This window comes from Dysidea avara, chromosome 7 (assembly GCF_963678975.1).
Source record: "Dysidea avara chromosome 7, odDysAvar1.4, whole genome shotgun sequence".
Lineage (NCBI taxonomy): Eukaryota > Metazoa > Porifera > Demospongiae > Dictyoceratida > Dysideidae > Dysidea > Dysidea avara.
The window spans coordinates 16,497,788-16,513,009 of NC_089278.1; the positions used below are offsets into that span (position 1 = coordinate 16,497,788).

Below are 15,222 nucleotides of genomic sequence, written 5' to 3' on the forward strand. Positions count from 1 at the left end.
TTTATAACATGTATTATTATAGTTATTATTATTATCGTATCGTTACTTTTTCTTACCTAAGCTGCTGCGTGAAGTCTTGATCCCGTCGAAGCAGCATGGGTAAGCTAGAGCGCTACACCTCGTGTTTACCCCAAATTATCGATTTATTTATTTATTTGGGGGAAAAGGGCAGACAGCAAAGCTGATTAAGCCCAAACAATCGATTGTGGGTTACCGTCGATGTTGTGAAGAAACGATCACTACACTGACTACACGAGTGGCGCTTTCCAGGAAAAGAAAATAATATTTGCGAAGTGGAGGGTGCAATATTAAGTATAAGATGGCCATTTCATAGTTAGAATGTGTAGATGGAGAGAGTGGAATGAAAGGCAGGTGATAAAAGCATTATGCACACGGCAGGTTTGAGAGTAAGTTTTGATCTATTGCAATTCACAAGAGAAATAGCTAGTTGGATAGTTATAATTCAATCTCAGTCCTGTGTTGACTCAACACCACTTGTAACAAAGCATTTAACCCAGCTAAGTCTGCAAACTGGCTGTACAATACATTGATTCATGTTTTTTTTTGTAAAATGTATGCAGCAATACAAATTTTGTGCATTATTATTGTTATTATTATTGTTATTGTTATTATTACTAGGACCGGGTCACACATAACCAAGTAAATTTGTTGACGTATTAAACAACCTGTGGCAGCTTTGTCTAACTGTGATGCATAATAAGTACAGTAGGACCTCCATTATCCAAACACTTGTATGCCAGTTTAAATATATACAGAGTTCCGTTCAACTACTCTAATGGAACATACACTTACTCTAATAGAACATTCACCTAATGAAGAAATTCTCTAATACAGAAGTCACTAATAAAGAGCGAATAATCAAGGGTTTGGATAGTCAAAGTCCTATTGCATCAGCTGCTTGTGTCACAATTGATGGTGGTCTCTCTACCTTGTCCCCATAGCCCTGATTATGCCACAAGAATGTAGATGTAGTGTCAGTTTGCAATACCATAAGAGCAACTTTTAGCTTGCAAGTAGGGTAGATTTTTTCAACACCAAAAAACACAAAGAAAAACACCCACTTAATGACCTAACATTAGTTTAAGTGGAATTCTGATGCTATACACTAAAAATATGGTATGATAACAACATAAAAGCACGTAACAGTTGACAATATACATAAATATTTTTCAAGTGTTTATCTTTATCCATTAATAGTAAGGTATTCCATTTATTTATCTTGCTACAAAATAAGAATACATGAAACTGCTTATTCCCACATTTGATATCCAACAAATACAGTTACATGTATAGTATAGGGAACCTCTCAGGGACATATTATTCTGAATAAAAAAATTCTGACTACCTGATGAAATTACTCAGCTACTGTACAAGAATGAGTAGCACAACTTAAACAACACTACATAGTTTTTGCCAATGGATTTTATTCTGGCTAGTGAATGGATAGAAGTACGGCTATTCAAGGGCTGTTTCAAGCTACCATTTCGCATAATCAAAGTAACTGTGTTATTCCACATGATCATTAATCACAGGGTAATACAGTATTATCCAACCCCCTTGGGACCAAGACATGTTCAGATAATCAAACCCCATACATTTGTATACAGAGCTCAAATACTGTAATAGAACATACATCATAAACAAAAGAGAACTCAATTCTGCTGTTCGGATAACCAAGTGTTCAGATAATCAAGGGAGCTAGCACTGTATGTCATTTCACCACAGGAAGAAGACTGATATACCATTTTACCCTGTAAGAAATGTAACAGTAAACTAACGGGTGGGACACTACGTATATAGCATAGTTTACCCCGAGATTTACTTCAGAGTAAACTACCATTTATTTGTTGGTCTAAGTTTTACATCAGAGTAACTAACAGTTACTAGTAATTGGTTTACTCTGAATTAATCACAAGCGGAGCTTATAATAAGAATTCCCTGTTCCCTGTACCATTAGAAAAAGACTATTGATACCACACAATCATCACCACTCACTACACCATATGCACATATGCATGCAGACACACACAGAGTAGAAGAGTAGATATTCTGTTAATATTTTTTTTCAAATTCCGTAGCAACTTGTATGAAACATGTTGGGTCAATCTGAAGGCTTGTTTGGGCTTAGTTTTACCTAACCAATACTGCCAGATCATCGTTTGGGAAAAATGAGGATGGTTTTTGGATGGGCCACACCCATGCCTTTGTGGTCTCTACTATACAGTACGATATCAGTACTATCGTACTGTACAATAAGTGAGCTGACAATCATTTCTCTAGTGTACACACCTTCTCATTGCTGCTAATTCCAATGAAATTAAATTCAGAAGAACTGATAGACTTTAGGGCCTAGCTATACATAAATACTAAAGCTTGGTAATATACGAAAGGCATACCTTAGTGTGCTTCTTAGTAGGCCATGCACCCCACCCCTACCCCTAAGACAATAAGGGTGACTGCTCTATTAGGGAAACTTTACAGAAAAGTAGGAAACATACTATCCAGAATTTTTTAACACTACACCCAACATGAGGCTGACTATTAACAAGTAACAACTAATTCTGTCTCCCTGCTATATTAGAGTGACTGTTCTGTTGAATGTAAAAGAAACTGCACATGCTGCAATTCAGCAATCATGGAATATTTAGTTGTTAAAACAAATACTACATTAGACCAGTTACAGCTGAGGCTACTACAACTTTCAACAAAGAAAACCCTGCGGCTGCTATGTGAAGACGGCTACTATGGGCTTGTGTGGTAGCAGCTCATGGTGTCTGTATGGATTCACAAGTTACTGGCCTTGTTCAATCATCCTTCAGCGGTATCACTTATTTAAACTTCTCTCAAAAACGTTATTTCCTGGCTTAAAACAACTCCTTTGCCTGGTTTCTGCTCCAAACATGTCTTATCAACACTTGTACCAGCATATTCAGATACTAGATGTGGCTCTTATCCGAGGGCAACTCTTATGACAATAATTCTAGGCTGTAGAGTGGCCACTATCTGGGGGCAACTATTGTAAGAGCTGCGGCTATTAACCAGTCAAATATGATGAAGGTACAGTGGACCCTTGGTTATCTGAAACACAATGTGTCTCAGACAATGGTAAAAGTGTTCAGATAAATCAATTGTTTGTAAAACTGAAGTCTATACATTTATATCCAGAGCACTGTTGAAATACTCTAATAGACATACATTTGTACTCAAAATACTCTAATAAAGCAGTCGTTACCAATTTTGGATAAACGAGGATACGGATAAATGAGGATTGGATAACTGAGGGTCTAGTGTACTTAACTATTATACAAGAATAAATAACACAGCTCAAACAACCAGTAGTGTGTTGGACAGTTTACATTTAGAATAAGTTATGTAACATTTGGTGTGGTCCAAACTCTGATCAGAGAATAGAGGAAGTTATTTGAGACATTAGCACCCATCTAGCAATGTGGATGCTACTTAGTGGTAGTTCAAATGGTGTGGTCAACTTGTTCAATCAACATTGTTTCTTTGTTTCTAGTCTAGTGGCAGAGCATATTTATCATGTGTAATTGGATAAAGAGCATTAAAAACACCTCGTGCTTTCAAGTTTCTTCCTATAGTCAGGTATAAACTATATAAAGACACATTCAGATGTATATATGGGTTAAGCAGGCCAATAGCTAGTTAGGGTTCTCAAGGTTATATTAGTCATTTTGCATACAGTAGTGTTACATAATGCATACACTACTCTTTGAAATGTTGTATTGATGTCCATATGAAGATGGGCATGTGTATGTGTGTTGCATGGCTGAATATGACTTGCCCACCCAGTGCCCAGACATGGCAAAGTCTGGCTATGCCACTGCACAACAGTGTTGAAATGAAAACAGATGTCAATTTTTTTAGAATCAGATGTCAAAAAATTCTTTAGAATCCACTATTTGTATTTTCATAGAACATTCATCAATTTAGAGTCTAACTTATGAGTACCTGAAAAAGAAACACCAACAGTTGGCCTAGAAATTTAGCATGGTTAACGTTACAGATGTTAATAGTGTTTCTATCTAGTCTGCCCCTCTACATAGAGAGAGGGTCTGTTAACTTTAGAGGTGTCATTAAACAGTGATGTCGCAATAATGTTAGCAGGGGCATATGGAGAGGAGTTTCCAGGGGTTTCAGGAAACCCCTTTGGATTTTACACTGTACTTGAAACATTAAGAAATTGAAACTTCAGGGTTCCAGAATCTGGAATCTGTCATGGAACAGGACACATTTTAAACTTTTATCTTATTTTCACATGATAGCAACACTTATAGCATTGTTCTGAATTATGATTTTGGTGAAAAGATCGAGATACTCTAATAAAGCAGTCAGACAATACAAACTATTCTAATATAACAGTCACTTAGCTGCATTGGAAACCCTTTTCAAAATTCCTGTGTACATCACTGATGTCAGCAAGGATGGTACATCCAACAGCCACATAAAGTGAGTAGTTCTCGAAAAACATTAGCAAACAGCTACAAACCAAAGAAAACCAAAGATTCTTTCCATATGGATTAACATAACCAAGATTTCTTTCCATATGGATTAACATAACCAATATTTTTTTCCATATGGATTAGGCAGCATTACCAGTTTTAAAAGTGTTACACCACAAATTTTGAATGTCACAGTGACCAGACTTACTCTATAGAAAGTCAGACTAGTTTCTACAGTCAATAAAACTGTGTGCAATACACAATGTGATGACCAATAAAATGAAGGGGTAAACATGTTGAAATTCATTCTAAATCTCGATTTGTGGTATTCTGTTCATCCATCAACTAACAATTCCTTTAACTCGAAGTGTCTTCTCACTGAGCTTCTCAACTGTAAGTAGTATCTAATGCCCGGTTAAACGCGCAGCGCATATGAACTAGTTGGTTGCTATACGCTACAACCCGTTTTTCAAACCGGTTGTACGAGTTCGTTGCTAGGGACTCTTACCGCAAAGTTATTTTGTTTGTTTATTGGACAGCGTTATTTGGAATAATAAACTTCGTAATTACAGCAAGTAGAGATGAATCCATTTTTAGTTTTTCCCTTCGTGTATTACTTATTTCATTACCGGTGAGTGCATATTTTTATGTGCAGTGGTTTAGCCATACATTATTTAATTATTTATGACGTACTTTGATGAAAAAAAGTATTATTCTTATTACGTGGTTATGTAATAATTACTAGGACCGCGTCACATACAACCAAGTACATACACCAACGTGACAGCCCCTCGGTGAGGCTATTAGGTGGTGAAGGCACGATCCCCAAATCAACTCAATATGTCACAGTAGTGACAGATACAACACAATAGTGGCATCGTAACTAAAGGCCACCAGTAGCTAAGTGCCAGTACATCATTGGTGTGGTAATGGCACAGTGATGTGCACACAGTATATGTAATTATCTATACAAAATGTACAGGAGAGAACTATGCGTTATTGCAGTATTGTATGCAGCAATACATTATAGGCAACATCAACAGATAAAAATTATTAGCAATATACAATAAAGTATCAACATCAACTAGAGCTAAATAAGGTTCATCAGTGTGATACACTATAATTATGCATACACAACTTGCAGGAGATAGCTACACAATATTGTATGAGTATGCAAGCCAGATGAACCAGATAAAGGAAGACAGCCAAACCAGCCAGAACCTAGTAGCTAAGCCAGGTGAAGGCAAAAAAAGATTAAGCATGTATTGAATTGCCTGACACCAACACAAAGGAAGTTCGCCATGCCAGCTGCACAAGGCAAGATTATTTACTTGTATTTCATAATGTAAAGAACGTGGCATGTGTTTTAATGTTTTCTTGTATTGTTAATTAATTAAATATTTTATGTGACTGGCAGCTGGCATGGAGACTTGAGATGTTACAAACAGAAAAACTTACTTGTAATCTTCTTGTTTACGTGTAAAGTGGCATCTCACTCTCCTGAAGTCACTTCACTAACATTCGCTAATCTTCTCCTTCGCGCAATCTGTAATTAAGCAAGGTGTGGTACTGGGCGTTATATAGAATTACACGTATGGTCAAGTCATCAACACGAAAGGGCGCAACGATTGTACCTTTGTGCCTTCGTTCACAGGCGAATTGATCCCCGGTTAGTTTATGTCTCTATAGGCCTCATAGTTTTCTCAAACATTAATTATTAATTATCTATTTATTTATTATTTATGACGTAATTTTAACTGCGTTTCGTATTATTCTTAGTACTTGGTTGTATAACTAGGCCCGGGGCACATACAACCAAGTACAACCACCAATGGGGCAATCTACAAATGGGGCAAGTACAACAGTGCACGACCAGCACAGAATGTGTGGATGGAAAAGATGCACGTTCTCCACACAACTGATTGCTTGCCAGGCCCAATACAAAACTACTAGTAGCTGAGTGCCGGTACATTAATGGTGTGGCAATGGCATAATGATGTGTAACACAATACTGTAAAATAATTCAGCTAGCAAGCCAGAACAGAAGTATACAAAATAATACAAATACACAACAGACAATCATGTTAACATACCCTTAATCTTGTTCATCACCTGTAACGTTTCCACTGGCACCTGGCATGGCGACTTGGAACTCAATGTGCCATCTGAACATACTTGTAATCTTGTTGTTTATGGTAAAGTGGCTTCTGGCTTTCCTGCAATCACTCGCTAATCTTCTCCTTAGCACAATCTAAAATTAAAGCATGGGTGTGGTACTGGGTGTTATATAAAATTACATGTACGTTAAAGTCATCAGCACGAACAGGCGCAACGATTATACGGTTGTGCCTTCGTTCACAGGCGAATCGATCCCCGGTTAGTTTATGTCTCTAGGCCTTGTAGTTTTCTCAAACATTAATTATTAATTCATTATTTATTTATGACGTAATTTTAACCGCATTTCGTATTATTCTTAGTACTTGGTTTTATAATTGCAAGACCTCGCACAGCGAATATAAATGCAATATACAAATCAAAATATATACAGCTAACTAATTACAATTTTACAGTTCATTTATAAGAAGGTTGTTAAACACGGTGATAGATGAAGCTTCAACAGTCTCTGGTTGCAAGTTGTTCCATAGTATAGCAGTGGAAGGAAAGAAGCTGAATTTATATGTGTCTATTCTTGTGAATGGCAGGGTAAGTTTGTACTCATGACCCCGGGTAATTCCTCTATTAAAAGTGATTCATTCTGGCAGAGTAAAGTCCACAATATGATGAATAATTTTGTACATCATTTGGAGTCTTAACATATTTCGACGATAATTTAAACTGTCCCATTTCAAGGTAGTGAGCATTTGTGTTACACTGCTGGTGGAGCGAGAATCTCCAATAACAAATCTTGCTGTGCGCCTTTGAACAGCTTCTAGCTTGTCAATATTACATTGGGTGTGAGGGGCCCAGGCACAAGTAGCATACTCCAGTATGGGACGCACATACATCAGGTAAGCTTCAGCTTTCACTTCACGCTGGCATGAAGACAGATTTCTTCTCAGGAACAAGGTATTGTTTGCTTTCTTACATACTAAATTTACATGTGTGTTGAAAGTAAGCTTGGAGTCAATCATTACTCCCAAATATCTAGCTTCATTTACACACTTTAGTGGTTCATCATATAATAAGTACAACTTCTTGATGATCTGCTTCAGTGAAATGCGTAGAACTTCACATTTATTCATGTTTAACATCATTAGCCACTTATTTGCCCAAAGCTGTAAATTATATAAATCTTGCTGAAGAGTTTCTTGATCAATTTGATTGGTTATTGGTCTATATAACACACAGTCGTCTGCGAAAAGACCACAGGATGATGATATACACTCTGGTAAATCATTGATATAGACCAGAAACAATAAGGGACCCAACACTGTCCCTTGAGGTACACCACTAGTAACATTCACTGGGTGTGATATACAACCATTACATACAACTCTTTGACTATGGCCATTAAGAAACGATGAGATCCACTGAAGAGTGGATCCCCTAATACCATAATGGTGCAACTTGTGTTACAGAAATCGGTGTGAAACCTTGTCAAAGGCTTTACAGAAATCCAAAAATATGACATCAGTTTGTACCTTGCGGTTTAAATTTAGAGTGAATAGTTTGTAATAGCTGTAGTCCAGCGGAACGTTTTCCACGAAATCCGTACTGACATTCTGAAAGAATACTGAACGTTTCGAGGTGAGACATGATATTTGAATAGACAACATGTTCAAACAATTTACAACACACACTCGTTAATGATATTGGACGATAATTACAAGGGTCATTTCGACTGCCCTTCTTAAATACTGGGGTCACTAAAGCAGTTTTCCAGTCATTGGGTAACACACTTTGCTTTAGAGAAGCACTGAACATAAGGCTCATAGAGGGAGCAACCTCATTTGACAATTCTTTAAGTAGTTTAGGTGGAATACCATCTGGGCCCATTGCTTTATAAGGATCCATTTCACTTAATAACTTTGCAATACCTGCAGTGTCTACTTGTATAGCAGGCATGTCTGGGTACTGGGCATTAACCATGTCTGGTATTATGGCATTATTATCTTGAGAATAAAAATACTCATTCAGTATATTAGCTTTAGCAAGATCTGTTAAATACATTTTTCCTTCTTTTTCAAGCATGGGATTCCTCCTGGGTCTCTGCATAAAGATTTAGCATACATGTATTACTAATAAACACACAGTTAATTCTCTGTAAAATGTAGTTCAGTGATATGTAGCTGGAAGTGGTCTCAGGTTCAATCTCAGAGTGATCCTTTTTCAAACATTTCCTGGGGGAGCATGCCCCCAGACCCCCCTAGAAGGCTTGTGCTTTGCACTGTGGGGTGTGCTTTGCACACCAGGATAGTACACCTCTATCTTACGGCCATGCAATTTCAGAAATGGCCAATCAAATTTACTTTTGATTGGCCATTCTCTCCAAGCAATAATTTTCCCTTATATTGTACACTGACTATCAATACAAAACCACAGATATTGGTTTCCTTCAATGCTCAATATAGTTAACTATATTTAATAGCCATACCTCAGTATGTAAAAATACCAATATACTACCCAGCACTAAATCCAAGACCAATAATGCTCCCAGAAGGGTAAACACGGTTCTGCCATTCCTGCTAAGAAGAGCCAATTTGTAGGACAAAATCTGTTTTATACTTATCCTGCTATTTTACTGCAGCCATGAACTACAAATTTGAAAAGACACTATCCTTTATGTATATTGTCTTATATGTGTGTTATTTGCTACGCTATTGGTTTTAGTTCAATCAGAGGTTGTAGCTGATCTAGTTGACCATGTGACAAATGAAACATATCCAGCTGTGTTTACATGTCAAGCTACTGGTGAACCAGTTCCAAACATCAGTTGGTACTTTAATGGTGCTATGATAAATGTGTCAGATACAAGCAAGTACATGATAATGTCAACATCAATAAGTACAACTACTACCGAGAACACACTAACAATGTATGATGTAACATCATCTGATGTGGGAACTTATACTTGTAATGCTACCAATATTATTGGAGATGATCAAAGCTTTGGAATAATAACTGTTAATGGTAATGAGTATGATTGTTAATATTAAAGTGGTTATTATTACTCTTGTAGTGTCACCTGATATCACATCACCATCAGAAGGACAAATACACTACACACAGGAAGGACAAACTACTACACTATCATGTATTAGTACAGGTTATCCTCCACCACTTGTTGTTTGGGAGAGAAGTGGTGAAATATTAAGTGAACACACTTCAATATCTAACACAACAATGTCTACCAATATGGGAAATATAACTGAAGTGACAGTTAATTTAACTTTTGCAAATGTATCTAGGGAGGACACTGGTTACTACACTTGTTCAGCTACTAATTTGTTAGATGGTAATATAAGGAATGTCTCCTTTATTGTCCAGTGTAAGTATTTATGATGTCGTGTAGCTGTTTTGTTTTGTAGCAATTGGCTCACATTAACAGTACTGTAGTATTTGTATTGTGTGTTCATTTACTGCCGACATTGTTTTAGTTCAACCAGAAATCATTTTGGAATTAGTTGATCAGTTGGAAAATGAAACTTATCCATCTTCATTTACATGTGAAGCTACTGGTGAACCAGCTCCAAACATCAGTTGGTACTTCAATGGTGTTATGATAAATGTGTCAGATATAAACAAGTACATGATAATGTCAATATCAATAAACACAATTACTATTGAGAGTAGACTAGTAGTCTATAATGCAGCATCATTTGATGTGGGAACTTATGTTTGTATTGCAACTAATGAACTTGGTATTGATAGAAGTGTAGGAGTATTGACAGTGAATGGTAAGAAAATGTTCTCCACTAGTGTGTGGTCAATATGATCATGTCATGTTATTACAGATGCTGCAGAACTTGTTGAACCATTAGAAGGGAGAACAGAACATATTGAGGAAGGATTAAATATCACACTAAGATGTATTGGTGCTGGTCATCCACCTCCTGAAGTTGAATGGAGAAAAGTTGATGGAACAATTAGTAATAGGACAATAGTTATTAATTTATTAATGTCCACTAATGAAGGGAATGTAACTAGAGTCACTGTTGAGTTGGTCATAACAGGATCATATAGAGATGATAGTGGAAGTTATGAATGTTCAGTTAGTAATCTTCTTAACACCATTACCAAGAGTGTCTACCTAACTATCCAATGTAAGTGACTACTAGCTACTCTGTGTGAGCATGTGTGTCTATCTGTAGTGTGTCTGTATGTGCTACTGTGTTTTGATGATGTAACACTGCTACTAGCAAGTAAATAAATACTACATATGACATTTGCATTGTGGGGCAAGTTTTATGAATGCATGTGTTTGGTAAAGTGAGGACTTACTAGAGTATCTAGCCTGTGTCCTACATGATACTTCAATGGGTGTGGTCACCATATACCTGGTTTCTGCTATGCTATGTTTTATAAGCAGTGTTGGGCAAGTTACTTTTTATTAAAAGTAACTAGTTACATATTACTTGAAACTGAACTATTTAGTTACAGTTACATATTACCCCAAAAATAAAGTAACTATAATAATATTACATATTATATTACTTTGTGTCCACAGCCTTAAGCTGTCACGTGTGAAACTACCACCTTATCACGTGACATGATTGCGTTGTTGGACAATGTGGAAATGTTGGTTATAAGTAAGAAGCTGGTGAATAAGCTTCATTCAGTAGGCTCCATTACTTCGTTGTGGCTAGGCGTTACTCAGTGGATTACTAACGAGATTAGTAACTTCGTTACTTGTAGTAATAATATTACGTAATATTAGATTCGTTACAGTAACTATATTACTTTGGTAACGTGTTACATTTGTAAGTAAAGTAACTTGAGTTATATTACCTGTTTTTATAGCGTATTTCATTATATTACTTAGTAACCACAAAAGTAATAATATTACATAACGCGTTACTCCCACCACTGTTTATAAGTATATGGGCATGGTGGCTATGCTCAATTATTATCAGTGTAGCTAGATCATTAAGGGGGAATGCCACTGATTCCTATGGCTTCACATGCAAAATCATGGTTTTCATTGATCTGTGGTTGCTTTCCATCCCGTTTGTATCAGATTTGTTTGTGGTACTTAAAAAATCACCATCTCCAGTTAGAAATACTGACTTTAAGACCTGGTTTAGTATTATAGACCTAAAGAATGGGAATTCTACAAATTTTGTTATAATATAGTCTTACAGTTATAATATTCTATGCTTCTTTAACTTTGTCATCAGCTACCTAAGTATATTTGCCAAAAGTTCCTTCAGTAAGACTGTAAATGCTTCCAATAGATTGTTACAAAATCTTTTTGAAAGTTTATTCAATGGAATTTTCAACTGACTGCCTGCCTGCCCGCCCACCTGCCTGCCCGCCCACCTGCCTGCCTGCCTGCCCGCCTGCCTGCCTGCCTGATGCCTTCAGGCAAGAGTAACTTGATAATGGCTAAGGCTATGAGCTTGATTTTTTCACTGTTTGACATTGCTTCATCCCAAGATGTGCCTTTTGGCATACTGAAGTATGTAAAATGCATGCATCATGAACTTATCTTTGTCCTCCTTTTGTGTCTCATTTCTTTTTGTTGACTGCCCAAGGTGTCGATTCATGGTAGGATGATGCACGACTTCCTAAACAGGAATTGTCCATATTTCCGTGGTGACTAGATTGATTACAGAGGTGCTTTTGATACAGTTCTTTGTTTGTAACACTGTGTAACAGGCTTAACACAGCTGAAAGTGAAGCATAATGACCACTTCACTTTCAAGTCAGTAATTGATAGCTGGGGCACGCGTTTAGATGAAAACATTAATTCTGGTGCCATCCTTTCTTTGATGTGGTATGCGCGGGTTCACCAGACACCAGTTATAATATTGTTACAAAAAAGTAAACAAACAAGTATAAGGAATTTTGAGTTTAATTAGGGATCATAGAAAAAAGTAGGGAAACAATGGAGGTTGCCTACACCTGCAGATATGCTAGTGAACATTTAATCCCTACTTCAGTCTATACCCATGACTGAATTAGGAATTAACTGTTCACAAGTATATCTACAAGCAGGGGCTTCAGAGTAAAAGTGAAAGTGGTAAGGCTCAGTCCTAATGCCCAGCTAGTCTATGGAGATCTGAGGGCATGCTCTCCCACTGAAAAGATTGAAACTTTCACATTCTAAGATGCTATTTGGAGGCAATATTCTGTGTGCAAGGTCCTACATGCTAGTTAAGGTAAGTAAGGGGGTTTCCTGACAGCTGCGTATTCTGGACACTTCGTTTATGATCCGCTACTGAAGGATGGAATGGAAACCAATCAGGATATGGTTTGAGTACCTAAGTATCACACTTGTGTGTTATAAAATACCAAAGTTTTATCTCGATAGCTTCAAGGATTACTGAGATTCGTCACGATTTGCTTGCGCATGTAGAATATTTTTGTGTAAAAACTTTCTATGCGTGTGTTAACAGTAGATTGAGGGCATCGTTCATAATTCTAAGTGACCATATGCACCACAAATTGTCAATCACACTATACAGTGAACAGATATCAAGACACACGGTAGTGTGTCGTGCGGCCCAAGAAGCCGGTGCACCACACCGTGAGTATATTTACAGGAAGAAAGTAAACGTGCTTTTCACACCTTTGTAGCTCCGTGATTCCTTATCGTATTACAACCAAAGTTGCTACAGAAATGCCGGCGTGGTAGGGAAGTCCACATACCAAATTTGAAGAAAATCGCTCCAGCCATTTCCGAGATACGATCGGCCAAAGTTTGGGTTTTTTTTCTTCTTTTTGCACACTTTGCAAAATCCGCAATAAAACATGAATGTGTGCTTGGATCGGACTGAAATTTGGCACACTTAAAGGGCTCATTAAGGCGAATCTCAGTACCAAGTTTGGTAGGAATCCGATGAACATTCACGGAGTTATGACCGATTATTTGCGTAAAATAAGGTCGAAGGTCTGTCACGCCCACAGGGTAAACCGCTTGAAGGAATGAGCTGAAAATTGCTATGTAGATGGAGTAACTATCGTAGGAGTGCCTTTTTGTGGTTTAAAAGGAATCCAGTTAAAGGCCATCGAGATATGACACAAAACCCAACCTGTGTCACAATTACGCGATCGACTTTTATGAATAAAAAACTATTAGTTTTCACGCCTACCAGGCAAACCGCTTAGAACAGTGAGCTGAAAATCGGTGTGTAGCTGGAATAATTATCATAGAAAGTCCTTGCAGTAGTACAGAAGAATCGGATTACAAACCACTGAGTTATGATTCCAAAGCCAACTATGTGTAGCATATGTGAGATCGATAAAACATTTAGCTACGTTTATAACTTACTCCATTATAGAATTATATGGCATTGCAAGTTATTCTGTAGGGAGTTCAGCTACAAACAGTTAATCTTATAGAGAATTCAGCTACAAGCAAGTCATCCTGTAGAGAGTTCAGCTACAAATATGTTGCTGTAGAGATTCAGAACATTATAAGTCACACTGAAGAGAATTCAACTATAATCAAGTCACCTTGCAGAGAGTTCAGCTACAACAAGTCACTCTGTAGAGAATTCAGCTACAAACAAGTCACTGCGTAAAGGGTTCAGCTACAAAAAAGCTACCTAGTAGAGAGTTCATCTAGATCAGCTACAAACAAGTTACTTTATGCAATGTTCAGCTACAAGTAAGTCACTCTGTAGAGAGTTCAGCTACAAACAAGTCACTCTGTAGCACAAACAAGTCACCGTGGAGAGAGAGTTCAGCAACCAATCAAAAAACCACCATGTAAAAGAGTTCAGCTATACAAACAAGATATAACTCTATAGAGAGATCAGGTAGAAACTTAACAGATCACACTGTAGAGAGTTCAGCTAGAAACAATCATCCAGTCTGAGTAGAAGATAAACTAGAAAACATCACCTTGTAGAGAGTTCAAATCACACTGCAGATAGTTCACCTACAAACAAATCACCCTATAGAGAGATCAGCTAGAAGAAGTCACCTTGTAAAGAGTTTAGCTACAAAGAAACTACCATGTAGAGAATTCAGCTATGAACAGATCATCCTGTCGAGAGTTCAGCTAGAAACAAGTCATCCTGTAGAGAGATCAACTAAAGAAGTTACCTTGTAGAGAGTTCAGCTACAAAGAAACAACCATGTAGAAAGTTCAGCTGCAAACAAATCAAACTGTACAGAGTTCAGCTACAAACAAATCACCCTGTAGAGAGATCAGCTAGAAACAAGTCACCCTGTAGAGAAATCAACTAGGAGAAGTTACCTTGTAGAGAGTTCAGCTCCAAACAAACCATCTTGTAGAGACTTCAGCTGCAAACAAATCACCCTGTAGTGAGTTCAGCTACGAAAGGATCACCCTGTAGAGAGTTCAGCTAGAAACAAGTCATCCTGTAGAGAGACAAGCTAGAAGAAGCTACCTTGTAGAGAGTTCAGCTACAAAGAAACTACCATGAGAGTTCAGCTGCAAACAAATCGAACTGTAGAGAGTTTAGCTACCAACAAATCACCATGTAGAGAGTTCAGCTAGAAACAAGTTATCCTGTAAAGAGATCAGCTAGAAGAGGTTACCTTGTAGAGTGTTCAGTTATGAACAAACCATCATGTAGAAAGTTTAGCTGCAAACGAATCACCCTGC

The 15,222-nt window shown here is 37.3% G+C and overlaps 2 protein-coding genes across 2 annotated transcripts in view; both read left to right on the plus strand.

Annotated features, from left to right (window-relative positions):
• The window catches only part of LOC136261067 (hemicentin-1-like), a 177,266-nt gene extending 167,237 nt beyond the window's left edge, over positions 1–10,029 (plus strand). The window contains exons 24-26 of the mRNA XM_066055034.1: positions 9,315–9,614; positions 9,664–9,939; positions 10,013–10,029. Of these exons, the coding sequence (XP_065911106.1) occupies positions 9,315–9,614; positions 9,664–9,939; positions 10,013–10,029 (593 nt within the window). The remainder of the gene's footprint in view (positions 1–9,314; positions 9,615–9,663; positions 9,940–10,012) is intronic.
• LOC136261028 (hemicentin-1-like) overlaps positions 9,934–15,222 on the plus strand; it is a 121,076-nt gene continuing 115,787 nt past the window's right edge. The window contains exons 1-3 of the mRNA XM_066054993.1: positions 9,934–9,972; positions 10,082–10,381; positions 10,439–10,747. Coding sequence (XP_065911065.1) covers positions 10,204–10,381; positions 10,439–10,747 — 487 coding nt within the window. The 5' untranslated portion in view covers positions 9,934–9,972; positions 10,082–10,203. The remainder of the gene's footprint in view (positions 9,973–10,081; positions 10,382–10,438; positions 10,748–15,222) is intronic.